Source organism: Rattus rattus, chromosome 6 (genome assembly GCF_011064425.1).
Source record: "Rattus rattus isolate New Zealand chromosome 6, Rrattus_CSIRO_v1, whole genome shotgun sequence".
In the NCBI taxonomy this organism is placed as follows: Eukaryota; Metazoa; Chordata; class Mammalia; order Rodentia; family Muridae; genus Rattus; species Rattus rattus.
The window spans coordinates 20,961,620-20,980,759 of NC_046159.1; the positions used below are offsets into that span (position 1 = coordinate 20,961,620).

The 19,140-nt window shown below is 43.8% G+C and overlaps 2 protein-coding genes across 2 annotated transcripts in view; one reads left to right on the plus strand and one right to left on the minus strand.

The window, feature by feature from the left end:
- The window catches only part of C6H12orf4 (chromosome 6 C12orf4 homolog), a 35,690-nt gene extending 30,920 nt beyond the window's left edge, over positions 1-4,770 (minus strand). Inside the window, exons 1-2 of the mRNA XM_032905615.1 lie at positions 4,692-4,770; positions 1,675-1,869 (exon numbers count right to left, since the gene is read on the minus strand). Of these exons, the coding sequence (XP_032761506.1) occupies positions 1,675-1,852 (178 nt within the window). The 5' untranslated portion in view covers positions 1,853-1,869; positions 4,692-4,770. The remainder of the gene's footprint in view (positions 1-1,674; positions 1,870-4,691) is intronic.
- Positions 4,771-5,019: 249 nt separating this feature from the next.
- Positions 5,020-18,082, plus strand: Rad51ap1 (RAD51 associated protein 1). Its single transcript, XM_032905616.1, has 9 exons — positions 5,020-5,222; positions 7,515-7,570; positions 8,733-8,868; positions 11,483-11,592; positions 13,206-13,292; positions 13,685-13,834; positions 14,875-15,036; positions 16,383-16,532; positions 17,151-18,082. The coding sequence occupies exons 1-9, from the start codon at positions 5,206-5,208 to the stop codon at positions 17,294-17,296; spliced, it is 1,014 nt and encodes a 337-aa protein (XP_032761507.1). The 5' UTR covers positions 5,020-5,205; the 3' UTR covers positions 17,297-18,082.
- The last annotated feature ends 1,058 nt before the right edge of the window (positions 18,083-19,140 follow it).

Below are 19,140 nucleotides of genomic sequence, written 5' to 3' on the forward strand. Positions count from 1 at the left end.
GACAGTGAATAGTGTTCCTCTGTGACCTCAGCTTTAGTTCCAGCCTCCAGGTCCCTGCCTTGGAGTCTCTTCCCCATGATAGGCTGCAACTGTAACCCTTTCCCCTCCAATTTGCTCTTGGTCTTTAGTTAGCAATACAAACCCAACTAAGACAAAAGGTTTGTAAAATAGGTGATATATATACAAAATCAAATATTCACTGTTTAAAAATCATGAAGAAACTTATGTTACTATGGAGTATATAAATCCGATTATTAAAGACTAAACTAAAGGCTGGGGAAGGCTCAGTGAGCAAAAGGCTTGCTGTGTAAGTATGATTTCAATCCCGAGGGCCTGTGTAGAATACAGTGTACGGCAGTGTATGCCTATAATCCCAGCACTGAGGAGACAGACTGCAGTACTGGATCTCTGGAGCTCACTCACCAGCAAGTCTTGCTGAATAGGTGAGCTTTAGGTTCAGTGAGAGACCATTTCTCTATAAAACAAAGAGGTGGACGACAAAGGGAGACCTGACATCAACTTTCTGTCCCTTCCACCCCCCAGCACACGCCCACACATAAAGCCACACCCACATACCACATACACATGCCCACACACAAACCTACCCACACATAAACCCACACACATGGCCACATATAAACCCACACACACTCACATTCACACACCCCACACACATATACTCCCCACAAATACGCCTCATAACATACAATCATACATACACACATGTGCACAAAATAAAAGATGTATACTAATGAAACGGATGTGCTTGATCATTTTTATACCAATAGTTAAATACTGGCTGAATAATTAATACTGAAAGTACACTTAACTTTTTCATTTTGATTTTATAATTGCCGATGCCAAGAACACTATTTTTCATAAATTTTTAGTATAGGAGGGCAAAATAGAAATTTAAGGGCTTTTCAGAGAGTGTTAGCAATTCTGTCTTAATTTCATGTCAAAATTCATTAAACAAATTTTTATAAAAGCCAAGCCAGCAGCTCAAGCAGCGACGTGTAAAATCAAACGCTGAGGAGCCAAAGAGATGGCTCACAGATAAAGACGCTTGCTGCCAGGCTGACAGCCTGAGTTAGATCCCTGGGACCCACGTGGTGGACGGAAAGAACTAATTCTGCAAGCTGTTCTCTATCTTCACGCAGAAGACACTCTGGGGTGCACACGCAGGCTCTGCTTCCACAACAAATAAACGCAAAAAAAATGTTTAAACGCAAACATTCTAACACGATGCAGTCTAAAGATACAGTAATTTGAAGCTTCAATGCCGAGGAAGGAGGAGAGGGAGATATTAAACTGTTCGTGTTCTATAATGAGACTGTCGTTTCTACAAGAACTGAAAGCTGTAAAAAGCAGTGCGAACAGCAGTCTGAGTCTGCGCCAGGACACTCTGGGCAGCGCTCACTGCGGGTGCGCAGCACCGTGGCGCCGCATACAAAGAGCACCAGCGGCGAGCACCTTGAACCCGCCACGCAGCTAGCTCTGCATTAATGTTCGCTCACTTGTGTTGAAAACCTTTTCGGGTTGCCATGTTCTTCGTGAGCCTAACATTCAGTTGTGCAGCCTCATGAGTCACATCCCAAGTCCGAGAATCTGTGTTCTACCAAGAAACGTCTGATGATAGAGACTACAGCGGAGCAAAAGTCCGGCCGTCCTCACCATTCTCTATGAAGCAGGGCAAACTGTGCAGCAGCATCAGACGTCCATGCAGATGACTGGCATTCTCGTCCACGGGAAACCTGAGGGGCACTCTCAGTTCTAAGCGCTCACTTCCTATCTGGAATTTGTACACGAATTCTCTTTCCTTGCTGGAGAACCTTTCTCGGTTTTTCTTCATGTTGTTCAGCAGGATTTCTGTAGGATGAGGGAATGAGCCATGAGTCAAATGGCCACAGAACACCTCTAAAACAAAGCCCATCACTCAGAGGCTGTGCTGGGCGACGCTGAGCCAACTATGCTAATCTTCACTTTCCTTCCATGTTATTTGAGACAAGGTCTCTCTGTGTAGTTTAGGGTGACTTAGGCCTCACCATGTACCCCGGGATGATGCCAGACATTTAATCCTGGCTCAGCACAGACCGCCCCCAAATGCTGATATTAAGGGTGTGCACCACCATGGCCAGCCTATTCGACTTTCCCCTGCACATCCATCTTCGTGACAAAAATCAAATGCTGCTTCTTCCTTCATTTTTTAGAATGAAAAGTTATTTTAAAGTAAATTTCAGAGCAAAAATATGCTCAAAGGTACTTTTATTCCTAGGCAAGAACAACGAGTACTTAATACTGAGTTAAGGGCAAGAGGAAACGTAGGAAGAGGTGGGGTGGGGTGGGGTACACATGTGATCTAGTTTATGGAACTCGTAAAAGTGGCCAAACACAATGGAGACCCAGTGGTAGCTTGAAGATGTTAGACACTGAAGGTCATGAGATGTGATGGGGAAAGGATATGAGAACACAAGAATGATCTCCAAGTAGGAAGCACAGAAGAACGGACCACACAAGGACGCTGCCCCTGAGGCACACAGGACACTATTCAGAGAAAAGAAAATGTAGCAAAGACAGCAGGAATGTGGAGCAGCAAATATTAAAAAGGGAATCTACCAACCCACACTATTGCTGGCTCTGGGGTATTTTCATCTCAGTCAGCAGAGCAGCGTCTCAACTAGACTCACTAAGCTTCCAGTTTCCATCCCAAGCTGTCACGGGCTACTCTCTGGGCCCTGCAGCAACCTCCCTGCTAGCCATGATTAGTCCCACATTGTCACCGGCTACTCTTTGGTCCCAGCAGTAACCACCCTCTTGGGACTCTGGTGTGAACTCTGCTCACATTCCTAGCATCCCCTATGGTTACAGTCACAACTACCAGCAACCTGTTAAAATTAAAACCTAATAAGCTTGTAATTTATCGATCAGATTTATATCAGTAAATCCTCACCCCACAAAATGTCCACACGATACACTCCAAACCAATTAATATTAACTGCCCACCTAGATAAGGCAAATTGTCCTATAAGAATTTATCCCTTATGAAATATTCATAACTACCTGTGGCCCTTTAAGGCCACACAGATCTGGGCCATCCTTCTCCTCCTCCATCTTGGTTCTTCCTCTTCCCTCCTCCCTCTTTCTTCTCTCTTCAAAACTCTGTGCCCTCCTTACTTTTTCACTGCCCAATCACAGCCTTGTCTTACCTTGTGCCTGCCTTTACCTGCTTACAGACAACAATCCACAGGAATCCCTTAAAGAGCCAGTCATCAGCTTCCTACCTGGATCTCACATTGCTAGGACCTAAATCGTTCTAGGTTGTCCATAAAAACTAGAAGATAAACTCTGTTGTTAAAGATACTGTACAGCTCAATTGATGATATAGAAAAATCAAGCTGGAACTCGGCTAGAAGTTTCCTCCTTGCTGGCTATCTTTTATAGACCTTGAGGATACTATGGAGGCTGCTCTAAGAGAAATTCATTAATGGTCTAACCCAGCTGTGGACTCTATGAACTCTACTAACCTGCTAGGAGAGACATACCTAACTGGTACACCATTATGAGGGTATCCAATTTTCTCTGACTGGATTTGAGGTCAGCTCCATTGGAGCATATCCCTGCCTGGCACTATAATCCCTGTCAGAAACCCATAGTAGGGAAGATGATGGGCCCTAAGGAGAAATGTAAATACTGTTGTTCAGTTAAATGAACAAGGTCAAACTACCTTCTAAATATTTATGTTTACCCACAGACAGGCACTATTCTCAGCCTTAATCAGAGAACTGTTTCTTTCCAGGGAACAGTAGTGAATGGAGAGTCTCCAGGTGACACAAGGTGCTGAGAACAAGTGGTAGATAGGGACCCGGCCCTAAATGAGACGTTTATACCACCCCTTTGAAGGCTCAAGGAACACAGCAGAAGAGGAAGTGGAAAAATATAGGAACCAGAACATAGAGAAGAAAACAATGCCATCTTCTGACAAGATGCTGCCATTACAATCATAAACTCACTGCAGTGTCAGATGTCTGCATAAGATTAGGCCCATCAATAGCAAAGGGAGGCGAGAGAAAGACTCAGAAGGACCCATGTGTCAATAAGGAACTGTTTCCTATGGGCAGATTCAGGAAAGATAAGTTCTTTTTCAGTTGTGTGTTCACGGGTGCCCCCACCAGGCTCCAACGAGTAGTTGCAATGCTCACACATCTGCTCTGGTTAAGATATTGGGTCACAAAAACAAACAAATAAACAAACAAAAACGCCATGAATCTGGAAAGGATACTGGTGGAGATGCGGAGACTAGTAGGGATGGGGAAGTTAGTAGGGACGGGTGCGAGGGGTGCCGGATGAGGTGAACGAGACCGTAATCGGAATACACTGTGTACATGTAACAGAACAAAATCACGTTTTCATGTTACTCTTTGCTTGTGTAGTCTGCCGATTTCAGGATAAAATTCATCTTAACCCAGTTTACATCTCCAGATTCTCTGGGTGTGCCTATCTACACCCTGCCAGAGCAGCATGCAAAACTCCAAGTCTAGTTCTCCACAAATACTGAACTGTCAATGGCAAACTGCACTCCAGCACTTTAGATAGCCCCCATAAAGCTTGCTTCTGTTCTTTAAGCCTGTAGCAGGTACCGTCATTAGGTCCTCCATACTGAAGGGGTTTCTTCGCTATGGGATCGAACTCACCTCTTCACTCAAACACCAAGGCACACTTAGAGCTGTCAACGCAGAACTGCCCAATAAGTCAGCTGACTTCTAGCTTGTTTTGTACAGTCAGCAGATTCGCTTCGGCAGATTCGGTACCCGTCTGTTTCTTTTTGCTCAAGCGCCAAGAAAAACTCCTATCCAAGAGCTCTTTTATTCCAGTCATCTTTAAGTTGATTATTCTAAATATTGGAGGCGTGTTCCTACTTTTATATTGCATTTTTAGAGTTGGTACCAAATCGCTGTTGTGACGAAAGTGCAGTAGCAAAACAAACTCTGAGTCTGGGCGGACAGGATCCAGAACGCCGTACCCTGGCAAAGGTGTGTGCGCGCAGGCGCTCTTTCCTCAGTACGCAGGCGCTGCCTTAGGCAGGCGAGCGATGATTGGTGGGCTGGCCTACCGGGGCGTGGACCCCGACGTCTGGTTTTGGGCGGGAATTGAAACCGCCACAGCTGCTCTCCAGCTCCAGGTCGCTGCTGTCCTAGGAAGGGCACCATGGTGCGCCCTACCAGGTGAGTAGTCGATGACGTCCCGCGGGGCAGGAAGGAAGAACGGGGGACGCTGGGGGCCACTGTCCTACATGGCTTAAGGAGAGGACAGGGTCGGACAGAGGACAGCGAGGTTGTGTGCTTGTCGCCAGTCTCTGGTGAGAGCCACCCGCTGCTCAGAGTGGCCCGCCTAGCATCCTGCTTTCCGCCTCTCCGCCTCCTTTTGCAGCTGTTGCCCGCTAACTCTCCCGACCCCAGAGAGACACGGCAGGTTAGCATTGAACCGCGCTTTACCTGGCCGCGAGTGACCATGTATTTGGCCTTCATATGTTGAACACTACAACAGCCCAGCGATACAGAAAAGGCAGTCGTGCCTATATTGAGCCCCTCAAATCCCTAAGAAGAGCGACCCATTTAACTGAACATCCAGCTCAAACCGTGGTGCCTTGTCACATGACTCCAGTCCTTCTCTGCTTTCCCTTAGACAGTTGGAATCCTCTCTCCGTGATCACAACTGGGATGCTATCCATTTAGTAGAATGACTGAATATTGCAGAGACTGGCCCAGTGGTGGATTGATTGCCTAGCAGATGAGAGGTCCCAGGTTCAATCCCCAGTCCTGCAAAACCAAACAGAAATTAACTTAGTGAATTCACTTAGGCCTGTACTGTACTAAGAGCTGGAGCTTACTCTATTGGAAGTTGGGGGCAGGGTAACAAAATAAACACCACAATGGAACATAGGAGGAAGGAGAAAAGCCTCACTTTGGGGTCCTTTCTCTCCTTGCACCTTCTCATGGATCCAGGAATCAGAGTTGGGTTTAAGGTTGCACAGCAGTTGACTTTAGCCACTACGGCTCACTTTGGTTGTACTTTGGTTACAAACCACTTGTCTTCACTCTTCTATCCTTTACACTACAGTGATGATAGGACTATTGGAACCTTAACAAAAATTGAGGCAGTGACGTCGAACTGTGCTGGTTAGTCCTTGCAGTTTCTATTGCCACCTACTCGGATGTTTTGTTTTGTTTTAAAAACAGAAACATTCATGGGCTGGCTTGATAGTTAAAAGAGTGCTTGGTGCTCTTCCAGAGGTCCCAAGTCCCGTTCCTAACCACTTCAGACACTTTACAACTCTTCCAGTTCAGGGGGACCCAGTACAGATACTGTACTCGTGTGCATATACCCACACACAGACACCTTCATATCCACATGTTTTAAAAGAGCTTTTAAAAAGTAATGGTTTCCTGCATATCTCATCCCAGTGAGTCTCTAAAATATAGTAGGTAATTTGTGTTTAATGAATCGATAAGAATCCATGTCTGTCACAACTCAACCCGAGTATATTATCTTTTTAGTAGGCTTTTGGTTCTATTTACTATTTTTCAATCCCACAATTCCTAAAGATGCTTTCATAGTTTATGTAGCTGTCAAATTCTTACACTCTGACGTGTGAGAGAGAACATGAACACCTTTCCTTTCAATGTGCGTTCTCTCAAGGAAACACAAGTCTGGATCATGAGCTGAACGGTGGACAAGCCTCTTTTTCACAGAACTCCTATTTTTGCCTGAAAGAACAGCAACTGATGAACGAACTTGTGCACATGGGGAAGACAGGGCAGCCTTACATTGCTTTCCCAGAGGAAGGAGATGAACCTTTCTACATTGAGCATCCTTTTCCTCTGCCTTCTTAGTTCCCACAAAGATGCTGGGAACAGACTATTGTAAAGTGTGCATTGGTATTGTAGGGGGATTTATTTTAAAGTTTTTTTTGTTTGGCTTTGGTTTGAGTTTTTAGGTGTCTGTGTGGGTGTTTCATGTGCGTGCAATGTCTGAGGAAGTCAGAGGGTTCTTAGTCCTCTGAACTGGAGTTACAGGAGTTGTGGGCTGCCTGGCATGGGTGTTGAGAACCAGATTCATGTCCTCTGAAAGAACAGTGCATGCTCTTAACCATGGAGCCTCAGCTCTGCTCTAACTGAATTTTTAAAATGTGGTTAAAACTGAACAGGTACTTTATAATGTAAGCAAAGAAGGGCACACAGTTTATAAATACCCAGTTGACACTAAACAATACAAAGTTTAATTGATAATATTTGTTTTCTCTTTACTTTGGGAGTTTCCTGAATTAATTTCTCTTCTCATTATGTGTATTAGGTATGGGTTTGGCGTTTCAGTTAATGCCAAATACTTGGCTTTGGATTGAAGTACTTTTGAGAGACTCCAAACACATTTTCCTTTCTTCAAGACTGTTAAAAACTTTAAGGTGAAGGTAAAATATTAATATGTACAGTAATGAAAAATTTCTGTCTTGGTCATAGAAATAAAAAACCAGTCAATTATTCACAGTTTGAGGATTCTGGCAATGACTCTGATGGTAAGTAGAGCTTTTTACTTTTCTTTAATACATTGAGAAATGTATTTCTTCGGAGTCAGATATGGAAAAATTAAACCCTGAAAGCTTAGGTTTAAGCTTTGTCATTGTATTGATCATATGTTTGTCTTTGTTGTCAGAACTTTGATCAAAGTTTGAGAAACATTTCATTAGATTACAGTGCACTTGTAGTAAGATAATTTTCTTCTGCATGTGTGTGTGTTGCTATGTATTTTGGGGTTGTGTGTTGGGGAGGAGGCTGTTTACTGGGGATCAGACCCAGGGCCTCACACATGCTCTGTAAATACTCTACCACTGAGCTATAGTCTTACCCTAGAAGTTTTACATTTCCTTCCCAGACCACCAAATTCTCCTTTAAGTCAAATACTTTAGCAGTTCTCAGTTCAGAGAAGTCTGTTTTGCACTGTGTCTACAGCTTGAGGAAAAAGTAGTTTGGCAGATAAGTTGTTGTTTTCCATTGCTGTCACGGGGATGTAACAGGTACTGACAGATTGCAGTTGTGTTCATGACCCTGGGTAGGGTGCAATGTGCAGAAAGCTATGGTATATTTCTGTACCCGGATGCATGAAAGAAACATATATTAACACATTCTTCTAAAAGTACGTGATCAGTCATACATGTATCCTGAAAATATACATTCATGTGTAGTATACATGTTTTTTTAATATTCCTAGAAGAGCCACAAGACTTTGGAGGATTATAGGACAGAAAAACCTGAGGAAAGCAGCAGTGTTGTGGTGCTTCCTGTTTGCCTAGATTTGGTTTTCACTAGCAGTGTGCCTTGGCAAGCATGCTGGGCTAGACTATGAAGATTAGTTAAAGGTCATGTTCTTCTACTCAGTGAGGCACAATTTTACAAATTTCCTAATGGTTCTATAGGTTTTTAGCTAATTGTTAGGGCTGACATTTATGTACTGTCTTAGTTCACCTTTGTAGTTTTCAGTGAATTGGTTTTTGGTAGGGTGATGTTCTTAAACAGGCCACTGTTCATCTTGAGATGGAAGAAAGAAAATAGAGACAAATTGTCTTCATTAACTTTTAAGGTATAGAAATTAAACTTGATTATATGTGGAATGTGGATATACTATAATTAATTTGAGCTGCCAAGAAAAATAATTTTACCTTTTAATTTATACAAAAATAGATGATTTTATTTCTGCATCTATACCTGTAAACAAGTCAAAAACCGTGCCAAAAGTGTTAAAGCAAGATAAGCCAAAACCTAACTTGAAGAATCTCCAAAAAGAAGAGGTCTTACCAACAGAACCCCCTAAAAAAAGGTGAGAGGTAAGACCCAAAATAACATGTGGCATCAGATGGGTTCATTTAAAAGATACACAGCTTAGAATCTCAGTTTAAATGAGGGTTTGAGCTGACAGTCAGTGCTGTCTGGAGCATGGGGAGGGGCCATTAAGTACTTTCTGACTTTGTGGCTTGGAAAATAAATTCACATAAAAACAAACAAACCCGTTAATACTAATGCTACTGACTCTGCTCCTATTTCTGCTGCTTCAGATCTCACAAAGCCACTTTGTTAAAAGGCAGGGCAAGTATAAGGGCATTTTAAACATTTGTGAACAATTGTTTGGTACCAAGAGTGGGAAGGCAATATAGTCCAGAAAGGATGTGGGTGGGAGGGATGGATTACGTTCTACTGCCATGGACTTCTCAGAAAAGTTAGTCAGCACTGAGAAACAGCATGCCAAGCTCTGTCCTGTGTGTTTCTACTTTCGAATGTCATGGATAGGATTTTAAATGTAAGATAAGCACTACTCATGAGTGGGAAACAGATTTGCAGATACAACTTAAGTAACTTGCATCCAAAATGTGTAAAGAACACTTAACGCTCTAGTAAAAAGCTGACAGTCTAATTTCAGTGTGCAGAATATCATAGTAATTTCTCCAAAAGTACAAGAGTAATCAGCAAACACATAAAAAGGTGCCCAGCATGGTTCACTGTCAGGGAAATGCAAGAGGAAGCCATGGCATGATGATTCTTTTTACCCACAAATCACTTCTCAACTACTATGTGATGTTAATAAGTGTTAATGAAAATGTGACAAAACTGGGACCTTCAGACATTGCTGGTGGGATTGGGAAATGGCACAGGTACCCGAGAAAACAGATTATCAGTCTTCACAATGTGAAACAGGACTGTTAGGTCTATGGCTTAGACAGTAAGTACCCAAGGAAACTGAAAATTCCTCCACCTCATGTCAGTGTTTATAGTAGTGTGATAGTATTAAAAAGAGGAAAGCAACCGGATATGTGTTCTCAGTCATGGACTGAAAATGAACTACAGATGCATGCTGTAATGTGAATGAGCTAGGGAAAATTATTCTGTTTTCAGACACAAAGCCACATATTCCATTAGTATGAAGCGTTCAGAGTAAACTAGTCCATGTAAACAGAAAATGACTGTCTGTCTGTTTGGGACTGAGAGAAGGGTGATGATGTCCTAGTTAGGGTTTCTATTGCCATGACAAACACCATGGCCATAAGCAACATGGGGAGGAACGGATTTCAGTTTACAGTTACACAACATGGTCCATCACTGAAAGAAGTTAGGATAAGAACCTAAAGGCAGGAGCTGATACCGAGATCATGGAGGAATGCTGCTTATCGGCTTGCCCTTCATGAGTTGCTCGATCTGCTTTCATAAAAAAACACCCAGAATCACCAGCCCAGGAATGACACCTCCCACAGTGAGCTGGCCCTCCCACTTCTATCATGAAGATGCATCACAGGCTTACAGGTCAATCTGTTGGGAGCATTGTCTCAATTGAGGTTCCCTCTCCCAAAATGACTATAGCATGGTCAAGTTGACACAACCCAGCAAGCAAGGACAATCAGGAATGACTGCTGGTGGATATGGCTAAGAAAGTGTTCTAAACTAGACAGTAATGGTGCTAAGATACTCTGGAGATACTGAAAGCTGCTGATGTATCTAAAAGGGTGGGTTTTGTGGGGCCATGGATGTGGCTTCAGTGGTGGAGTATTTGCCTTCTGTTGAAGAATTCTGGAACACTCAAAGTGGAAAGTTACCCTTTGCTGCATGTGAGGTGAGATTTGAAGACATTTAGGTACATGATGCCCTATCTCAAGGAGGAGAGGAAGTAGGAAACTATTTTATAATACATGAATTATATCTCAATAAAACTTTTTGACAATTTTATACATGTATAGAATTAAGACCATATTTATCCCTACCAGTAAAAGTTGCTTAAAAAATAAGTTCTTCAAGATACATCAGTTTCCTTGCCTTGTGTAATTTTACCTCATCTGTCTTTGAGGTTGTCCTCTTATAATAATTACAACTATTGGTCCGCTTGAGCAGGAAGGCATTACAGTCTGGTTTTTATGGGTTAATTGTTGGGATGACTTATTTCCCCACCTCCCTACCTGATTCACCTTGAAGACTCCTTGAGGATACTTTTAGTATTCCAACCAGAATGGTGTCTTTACACAGCATGTATTGAAATATTTGTTAAAATCTAAATTGAGAGGAACGGTGCTAAAAATACATTTATTTTAAGAGTTATATCTGCCACCGCAATGGATAAGACTGAGAGATCTCTGGGTGGGAGTGATGTTTGAATGGAGTCTGTCTTAGGTTAAACCAGAGCTTCATCAGGCCGAGCTGAGAGTAAAGAGAAAGGAGAGCTACTGGCATAGCCAGCAGCAATGCAGGCTTCTCCTCCCACACTTACACATATAACACGACCCCCCTGAACTTTAGGGGTCTCACTCGTTAAGGATGCTTTGGGGACTTTTTGGAAGGAAGCTGCTCTTAGGCACTAATGCAGGAAGTCTGAAAGTTTGCTCTTTAGAGTTACTGGTATTGCTGCACTAATTGTACGTAACACCCCATTGTTATTCACACATCTATTTCAGGATGGCTTTAGATGACAAGGTCTTCCAGAGAGGCCTAGAAGTTGCCCTGGCTTTATCTGTGAAGGAACTTCCAACACTCACCAACCAAGTGAAGAAGCCTGAAGAGAGAAGTAAGTCTATTCTCTGTGTGTTTATCTGCAAACGTGTCTTACTGTTTGTGATCATTTGTAAGGTAGGCCCTCACAGAGGAAGGAACACAGCTTAATCTATAAAAAGAGCACTTGGCGGCAGTCACCCTGGATTCAATTCTTTATTCGACTGTGTCAGTGTCCCACACATACGTTTCTTTGCTTCATTCCTAAAGGAGCCTAGGATTTGCCCTGTGCGGCAGACTGCTTGACAGCATGCTGCTGCTGTGCGGTAAGAGTCCAGTCTTGATGAAGTGATCTGTATAGTCCTAACAGTTCACTTCCTTTCCCTTTAAATCCAGGTTTCTTGAACGTGTCCTAATAGGAATAATTTGTGAGATACTGGAGGTGCTAGCCAGGCCTGGTGGTGCCGGCCTTTAATCCCCAACACTTGGGAGGCAGATGCAGGTGGATCTCTGACTTTGAGGCCAGCCTGGTCTACAGAGTGAGTTCCAGGGTAGTCAGGGCCACACAGTAAGATCCTGTCTCATAAAGAAACAAACAACAGAGCCTTTCTGGAAGCTCAGACTTCAGAGTGAGACTGTGACTTCTAAGTTTCTCTGTGATTTTGTTTTTTCTGTAACTTTGTATGTGTGACAGAATGGGTGTAGCTTTTGATTTTTTTAAGTTACTTTTATCTCTAAAAATAAACCATTATGATTAGGAAGGCTATTAACCAGGAATCAGACATTTTAAGAGTGTTGTTATGTGCTATATCTAAAATTAAGGGACTAGAATTCATCACAGAAGACATGGAAACCTAGAGCAGGAATTTTCCTTGGAATTGGTACTTCTCACTGAGTAATGCTCTTCATTATACAGGGACTTAATGTTGTCAATATCATTATTTAAGTCTCCTAAATACTTGGAATTGGTTGTGTTTTGTTTTATAGTGAGTGCTAGGGCTGAAATCCAAGGCTGCCCACCTACAGTACGAATATTCTAGCACTGTATCATTTTTAGGTTGTAATGACTGGAAAGCGTTTACATTAGTTGCTGTAATAAAATACCATAACCAAGGGCAATTTATAGAAGACAGTTTATTTTGTCTTGTGGTTCCAGAGAGTCTGTGAAGGTGGGGACCATGGCGGTAGGTGCAGGAGCAGAAAGCTGGCTGATCACATTTCTATTCACATTCAAGGAGGACAAAGAGCTGACTAGAGGGGACTGAGCCTAACCTCTTCAGCCTCCAGTGAGTTACTGCCTTCAGCAGGGCTCCACATCCCAAAAGTGCTCGTGTGAGCTTACAGGGACAGTCCGGCCACTACAGAGCTTAAGTCAGCATGGCTGTGGATTCGTCCACACAGGGTGATATTACTTATTTATTTATTATCTTCATATGATAGACCAGGAATTAGATCTAGAGACGATGAGCAGGTTTACAGATGGCGGCTGACTGTGAACCTGAGTCATTGTAGAGCTCGCACTCACAGTGTGCTGGCTCCTCCAGGTAAACCTCTGGGCAGGTATGACTTTGAGGTGGTTTGTTCCCGTCTATGTGTTAATATGTGTTAGCGTGTTTCAGGCATCATCTTCCTGCTTTTTAGACAATGACTGGTTGGGATGCGTCTGAGGTTCTTTTCTTCCTGTGTTAGGCACTGACACACACAGCAAAAGGAAAACGGAAAAGACAGATAAACCTCCTCGCGTCTCTAACTGCAGTGTAGCCAGTGACGATGTAGGTAAGTTTCGATATTAATGACGGTTCTTTTCACTCACAGTGCTATTTTTCTAACTTGTCTAAGTTCTTACACCCATACTAGAGCGGTCTCCCATCCTGGCCCTTGTTTCTTTATGCTTTAGTCTGGTTCTCTCTGACTGCAGATCTACTAGACAGTCATTACTACTCAGACCCTTCATTCCACAGTCGGTGGCCACATAAGAAAGGGCTGCATCTGGAAAGTTCTTTGGCTATGACTCATTAAGGTCTCAGACTTACCCTTAAAACCAGAGTCTGTTCCCGGGAGACTTTGTCCTGGCATGGCCCGTGGCTGGTGTGTGTTACTGGGAGCAGAGGAGGGCAGCAGAGGTCATGGAGTCTGCCCGGAGTTCTCACTGGTGTTCGTGTCTCCAGATTTGAACAAGATCACAGAGGAGGGGGACGTCAGAGATGTTGAAGGAGAGAGGAGAACAACATCTAAAGCCAGGGCCCAGCAGAGGAGGAAGCTCTCAGAAGGCAGCAGTGGCAGCAGTGCTGACGGCACTGAGCCGGACAGTGCGACTGGTGAGCTGCATCCTGCTTCGGGTTACTCTGCGGGAACTCAGGAAAAACTGCGTGGAGAGCAGGGTGGACACAAAGCACTGTATTGAGCCTTGGAAGTTTGTAAACTGGAGAACTCATAGAACAGTTAAATTGAGCTTGGCCACATCGAGAGAAACTGTCTAGGGGTAACCTTTAAGCCAAATCTGGACAAACAGCATTAGAAAAACCAAAAGAATGAAGTCACGTTTCTGACCGAGAGAAAGGTGTGAGCATTGAGACAGACTAGCACATTCGAGAACCAGTCAGTGAGACTTAGGAAAGAGACAGAAGCGGCAAGCTGGGCTGTCACTAGCCATGGACCAACCCTTGACCTGTTCCAACAGGTTTCAGCTTTTTTTATAACTAGTAGAAATGTATGAAGTATTTTGAGTTGAAAGTAATATGAGACTATTTTATTATCAGTTGTTTTCAGACTTAATAGAAATTAGGGCAAAGGGAAAATATGACTGAATTGTAATGTGTTAAAAATTTAAAAGAGTAAGTCTGTACATTAACACCAATCAGACACAGTGTTTTAGATTTTGACATGCTATCAGCAAATAACAGATGTACTCACTCACTGGACAGATATTTGATGCTTATGGTGTATGTCATAGTCTAGGCGCTAGGGAGCAGTCATGAGAGAAACAACTCAAATTCTGATGAGTGTGTCACAGGAGGGAACACCTATGTAACGTTTTTAAAGCGATGGTATATAAACTGAAGGGCCTCAGGCAGCCCAGCGGAACTTGTCCAGCAAGTGTGGATTCCGTGGTTTGAGCTCTAGGACTAGAAAGTAAAGCCCCACAAAGGAGAAGGAAGTGTGGAGGTTTAAAGGGCTGCTGGGATGAAACGGGAGGTGTTAGGTCAGGAGAGCTGACGTTTGAGGTCAAGCACTATGCTTTCACGGAGGTAAGACATTCTTAGTGTGTTGAGTGACCATGGGGCCATGGCAGATGACATAACAGAAGTCTCATGTTTTGTTTTAAAACCAAGAAAGAATGTGTAATTCTCTGTTTTAGGTGAAGATTCAGAAAGTGATCCTGATTTTGATGAGAGTGAGGAAAGTGATGAAGACTTTGGTGTGAGAAGAGGTAAAGAAACAAAGAAGAAACCAGTGCAGAAGAAACCCAAAGCAGAAAAGAAGGAAAGGAAATCAAAACCCAAACGTGAGGAGGCATCAGGTGAGCCTGCTCTCAAACCCATTGTTCTACAGGGTCGAGTCGGGTCTGTCGGGTTTCCAGATCGTCGCCTGTGCCCACTAACATTTTGCTAATGCACATGTCTAGTTAAAAGGAATTGTGGCTAGGGACAAAAGCTAAGAATGCTGAGCCCTGGTAGCCATAAGAACACTGAGTATGGACCCTCCACCCCTGTTAGCATGTAGCCTTCCTCAAACCCCTGCACCTGCATTAGAACACTTCAGATTGTCTCAAGATACGCTGGAATTTTTATACATCATTGAAGGCCCAGAGTTTAATCCCAGGTTGTCCCATTTAGAGGCTGGACCATGCTGTCTGGATATTTAAACGGTGAGGCCGGGGTGAGCTTAAGTCCTTGCTTCCTTTCATGACCTAATCTCTGTTTTGAGGACCCAGTTGAAACATACAGTGAGAGTCTTAGAAATGGGCCACCTGTTTCTTATGTTCAAAAGTTAGCTGTTTCTACATTTGTATTATATAATAGATTATCATAAAATGCAACTTTTATTAACAAAATTTATTTTATTTATTTATAATCACTTTTTTGGCCTTTCTCTCTCTCTCTCTTTTTTTTTTTTTTTTTTTTCCGGAGCTAGGGACCGAACCCAGGGCCTTCTCTGCCACTGAGCTAAATCCCCAACCCCTTTGGCCTTACTTTCTTAATCTTCCCGTCTCAGCCTTCTGGCAGGTGTCTTATCACCATGACCAAGAGAGAAGTTTTTAGCATAGTAGTCACTCCTGAGAAAATAGATCTGTGACAGCCAGACTCATTTCCATGGCCTGTGAGAGCATGGTAGTGCCTTGCTCATCCTCCTCCCCTTCCTCTCCTCACAGCCCTGCTCCATCCATATAAACAGGACAGGAGCTTGCATTCTGGCATTGTATGCTCTACCCTCTATGCCAGGAAAACCTCCCCTCATCTTTCCCCTCAGCCAGGATTTGGCTCAGCCATGGTCCTCTCTCTACACCTCCCAAACATGCCCAAGATTACAAGGTCCCTTCCTACTGTGCATTCCTGGAGTCTCAGCACATTGCAGTAGACACAGATCTTCACTTCCCACTAAAGAGAAGTGTAGGACAGTAAGTTTCTGGAGAACAAGATGCCCACATCACGTGTTCTTTATAACCCTAGAGCCCTCTACAGGAGTATCCCTGACACATACAGAAGAGGCATTATTTGTAAAATGGCTATAAGTATGACCTTTGAAGTCAATTCTAATCTGGGCTCTGACAATAGCTGTCAGAGTACATTCACCTCTCTGCTCCCGTATCGTTTTAGACTTGAACATTATCTTCCCGTATGACATTGTTTTTGTGTTTCACATAAGTGACTTCAGCAGACCCAGCTCCAGCTGCCATCAAGTCAGGATCTCCAGCCTTACCCCAGGCGGTTGGTCTTCCTTCCGAGGCCACTAGGAAACCAGCAAAAATATGCAGCCCTTCAGCAGAAAGCAAGAGGCCCAAGTGGGTCCCCCCAGGTACAGTAACTTGCTAGCAAGGCCACCAGCTTAAGAGGCTGCCATTGGTACCTCTTTCCTAGTCACAGGAGCTATGGGTGAGCAGGTCCCATGTTGTTTCAAATGTCCTGCCATTTCCTGATCAGGCATCAGGGTGTGCATGACTTGTTCTCATTGCTGTAAAGAAAACTTCAGTAAATGGAGACATTCTTCAAAAATCTGTGAACACAGCCCTGACTGTCAGAGTCAAGAGTTTTAATAATTGGGTTGGGTTGGGTTGGGTTGGGTTGGGTTGGGTTGGGTTGGGTTGGGTTGGGTTGGGTTGGTTTTTCTGGCAACGAGTTTTGGCGCTAAGACCTGCTGACTGCCTCAGTTTAACAGAGCACTCAGGCCTGGGCACACTGGAGCACTAAAGCATGTAACACAAATGCCTTGTCTTTGTTTTCATACATATGTTTTGCTCCACAGCCAGAAAAGCTGAAGACTTTGAAGGCGTTGGAGTTGGGGGTTTCAGATCAGGATGCTCTGCCTGCCTGTGCTCTTCCTATTTGTCAGTGTGGGTCTTTCTTCTGATCTGTTGCAGCTCGTGATGGCTCTGTAGAGCTGGACCTAACTGTTTGCCTTTGTGTTCTCCTGCAGCCGCCTCTGGGAGCAGAAACTCTAGCAGCAGCTCATGGGCAGGAACCCCCGCCAAGTCCCCGAGTCAGAGCCTGCGTCTGGGCCTCTCCCGATTAGCACCAGTTAAGAGTTTGCATCCAAGTGCCACAAGCAGCCAAGTACGGTAGCAGGAAAGGACCTCTGAGACCCTTGGGACTGCAGAGCGGGTTGTCATATTCAGCGTCCACATAAAAGAACCTTTAATGGGTCACATGAAGGAGCTCTGTGTGATTCTGGTCTCATCAAAGCCTTCTGCCCTTCAGCAAAGATTCTGGGGCCTCTCCTTGTGCCATTCCTGAAGAGTGAAGAGTGTGTTGTGTTTTCTTATGTTTCATAAGTCACTGTCACTCGGGCTTTGCGGCACATCAGCAATCACATGTCCCCCAACTCTGTCTGGCAAGAGGGCATCCTGGGTTCCTTCAGGAGGCGTTTCTGAAATCTTTCCCATGCTACATTTCTGTAGCTTTGTGAGAAGCTTGCTCTTTATCCAGGTCTTTTTTAGTAAGAGTTCTGCTTTTTGTACATATTAAAATGTCGACTGTACTGCAGCATGTGTCCCTCCATGGGGACAGGTGGTTAGCGTGCAGCTGATCTCATAACACTGCATGAACTTCCAATGTCAGAACCTTTAATAAGAGTGGAAGGTTAAAATGCGCTCACTGATACCATGCGTCTCCGTGTGTCTGTTTGCTAATGTGAGTCTTCTGTGTCAGCATAAGCAAGGGGAAGTGTTGTCTCCACCTTAGATAAAGCCCAAGGTTGAAAGACTGTCAACTTGGCACCCCTGTCATCAGCTGATGCAATTTCTCAAGAAGCTTAGATTTATTGTCAATAAAAATAATTATTTTTATGGTGAGAATATCACTTATGGTGTTCCTGATCACTTTTTAATAAAAAAAAATTAATGGTTTACCATAAACTGTGCAGTGCCTCCCTAGTTCTCGGCTGTGAACATCCGTGCACCGTGAGAACACATGTGCAGAACAAGCAGTTTTACATGTGCATTTCTCTGGCACCTGTTCATCTTAATGTATGTTTGCTTACCCTCTCATTCTCCACCTCACCTGCTCCTTAAAACCCCAATCTTCCGTGGTCTGTGTGATTTGGGTTCTCATTTTCTGAGACAGGGCTTCCTATGTAACCCAGGCTGTCCTTGAACTCAAAATCCTGCCACAGCCTCCCTAGTGGTGGTGGGGTTTGCCACACTCACCTAGTCACCTGGTTTTGAGTTAATTTGTATGCTTTGAGCAATAACTGTTGTTACTGATATTAAATATGTACTGTAGGGACTTGGCTTTTCTTATGATTCACATTATTTCTTTGTATTTAAAAGTTCCGGGAGGTGGGGGGCTTGAGAGATGGCTCAGTGGTTAAGAGCGCTGACTGTTCTTCCAGAGGTCCTGAGTTCAAATCCTAGCAACCATATGGTGGCTCACAACCATCTGTAATGAGACCTGATGCCCTCTTCTGGTGTGTCTGAAGACAGCTACAGTGTACTTAAATGTAATAATTTTTTTTTAAAAGGTTCCCTCAGAGGCTGGAGAGATGGCTTAGTACTTAAAGGCACTTGCAGCGGACTCAGATTTGTTTTCCAGCACCTACATCAGGCGGCTTAAAACTGCCTGTATCTCCAATTGAGCAGATCTAACGCCCTCTGGACTCCACGGCCTCCTGCATTCCAGTGGTGCATATACATATGTAATACTCGGACGCAATAAGAATTTGCCTCCAAGTGTGTTAAGATGGCCTAGCTGCAAGCATTGATAACCACCAGTTGCATCCCGGGTCTTACCTTTTCCTCAGCCAATCTTACCTACCCCAGCCATCATACCCTGAGAACTGTTTACTCCTCGGCTCAGGGTAGCTTTCCTGTGTTACACACACTTGCCACATATCATCCTGTGCTTTAGTCTGTTGGTGGTTCTGGTGGACGGGTGCCCTTGCCTCTACTCTTCACCCCCTTGTGTATCCA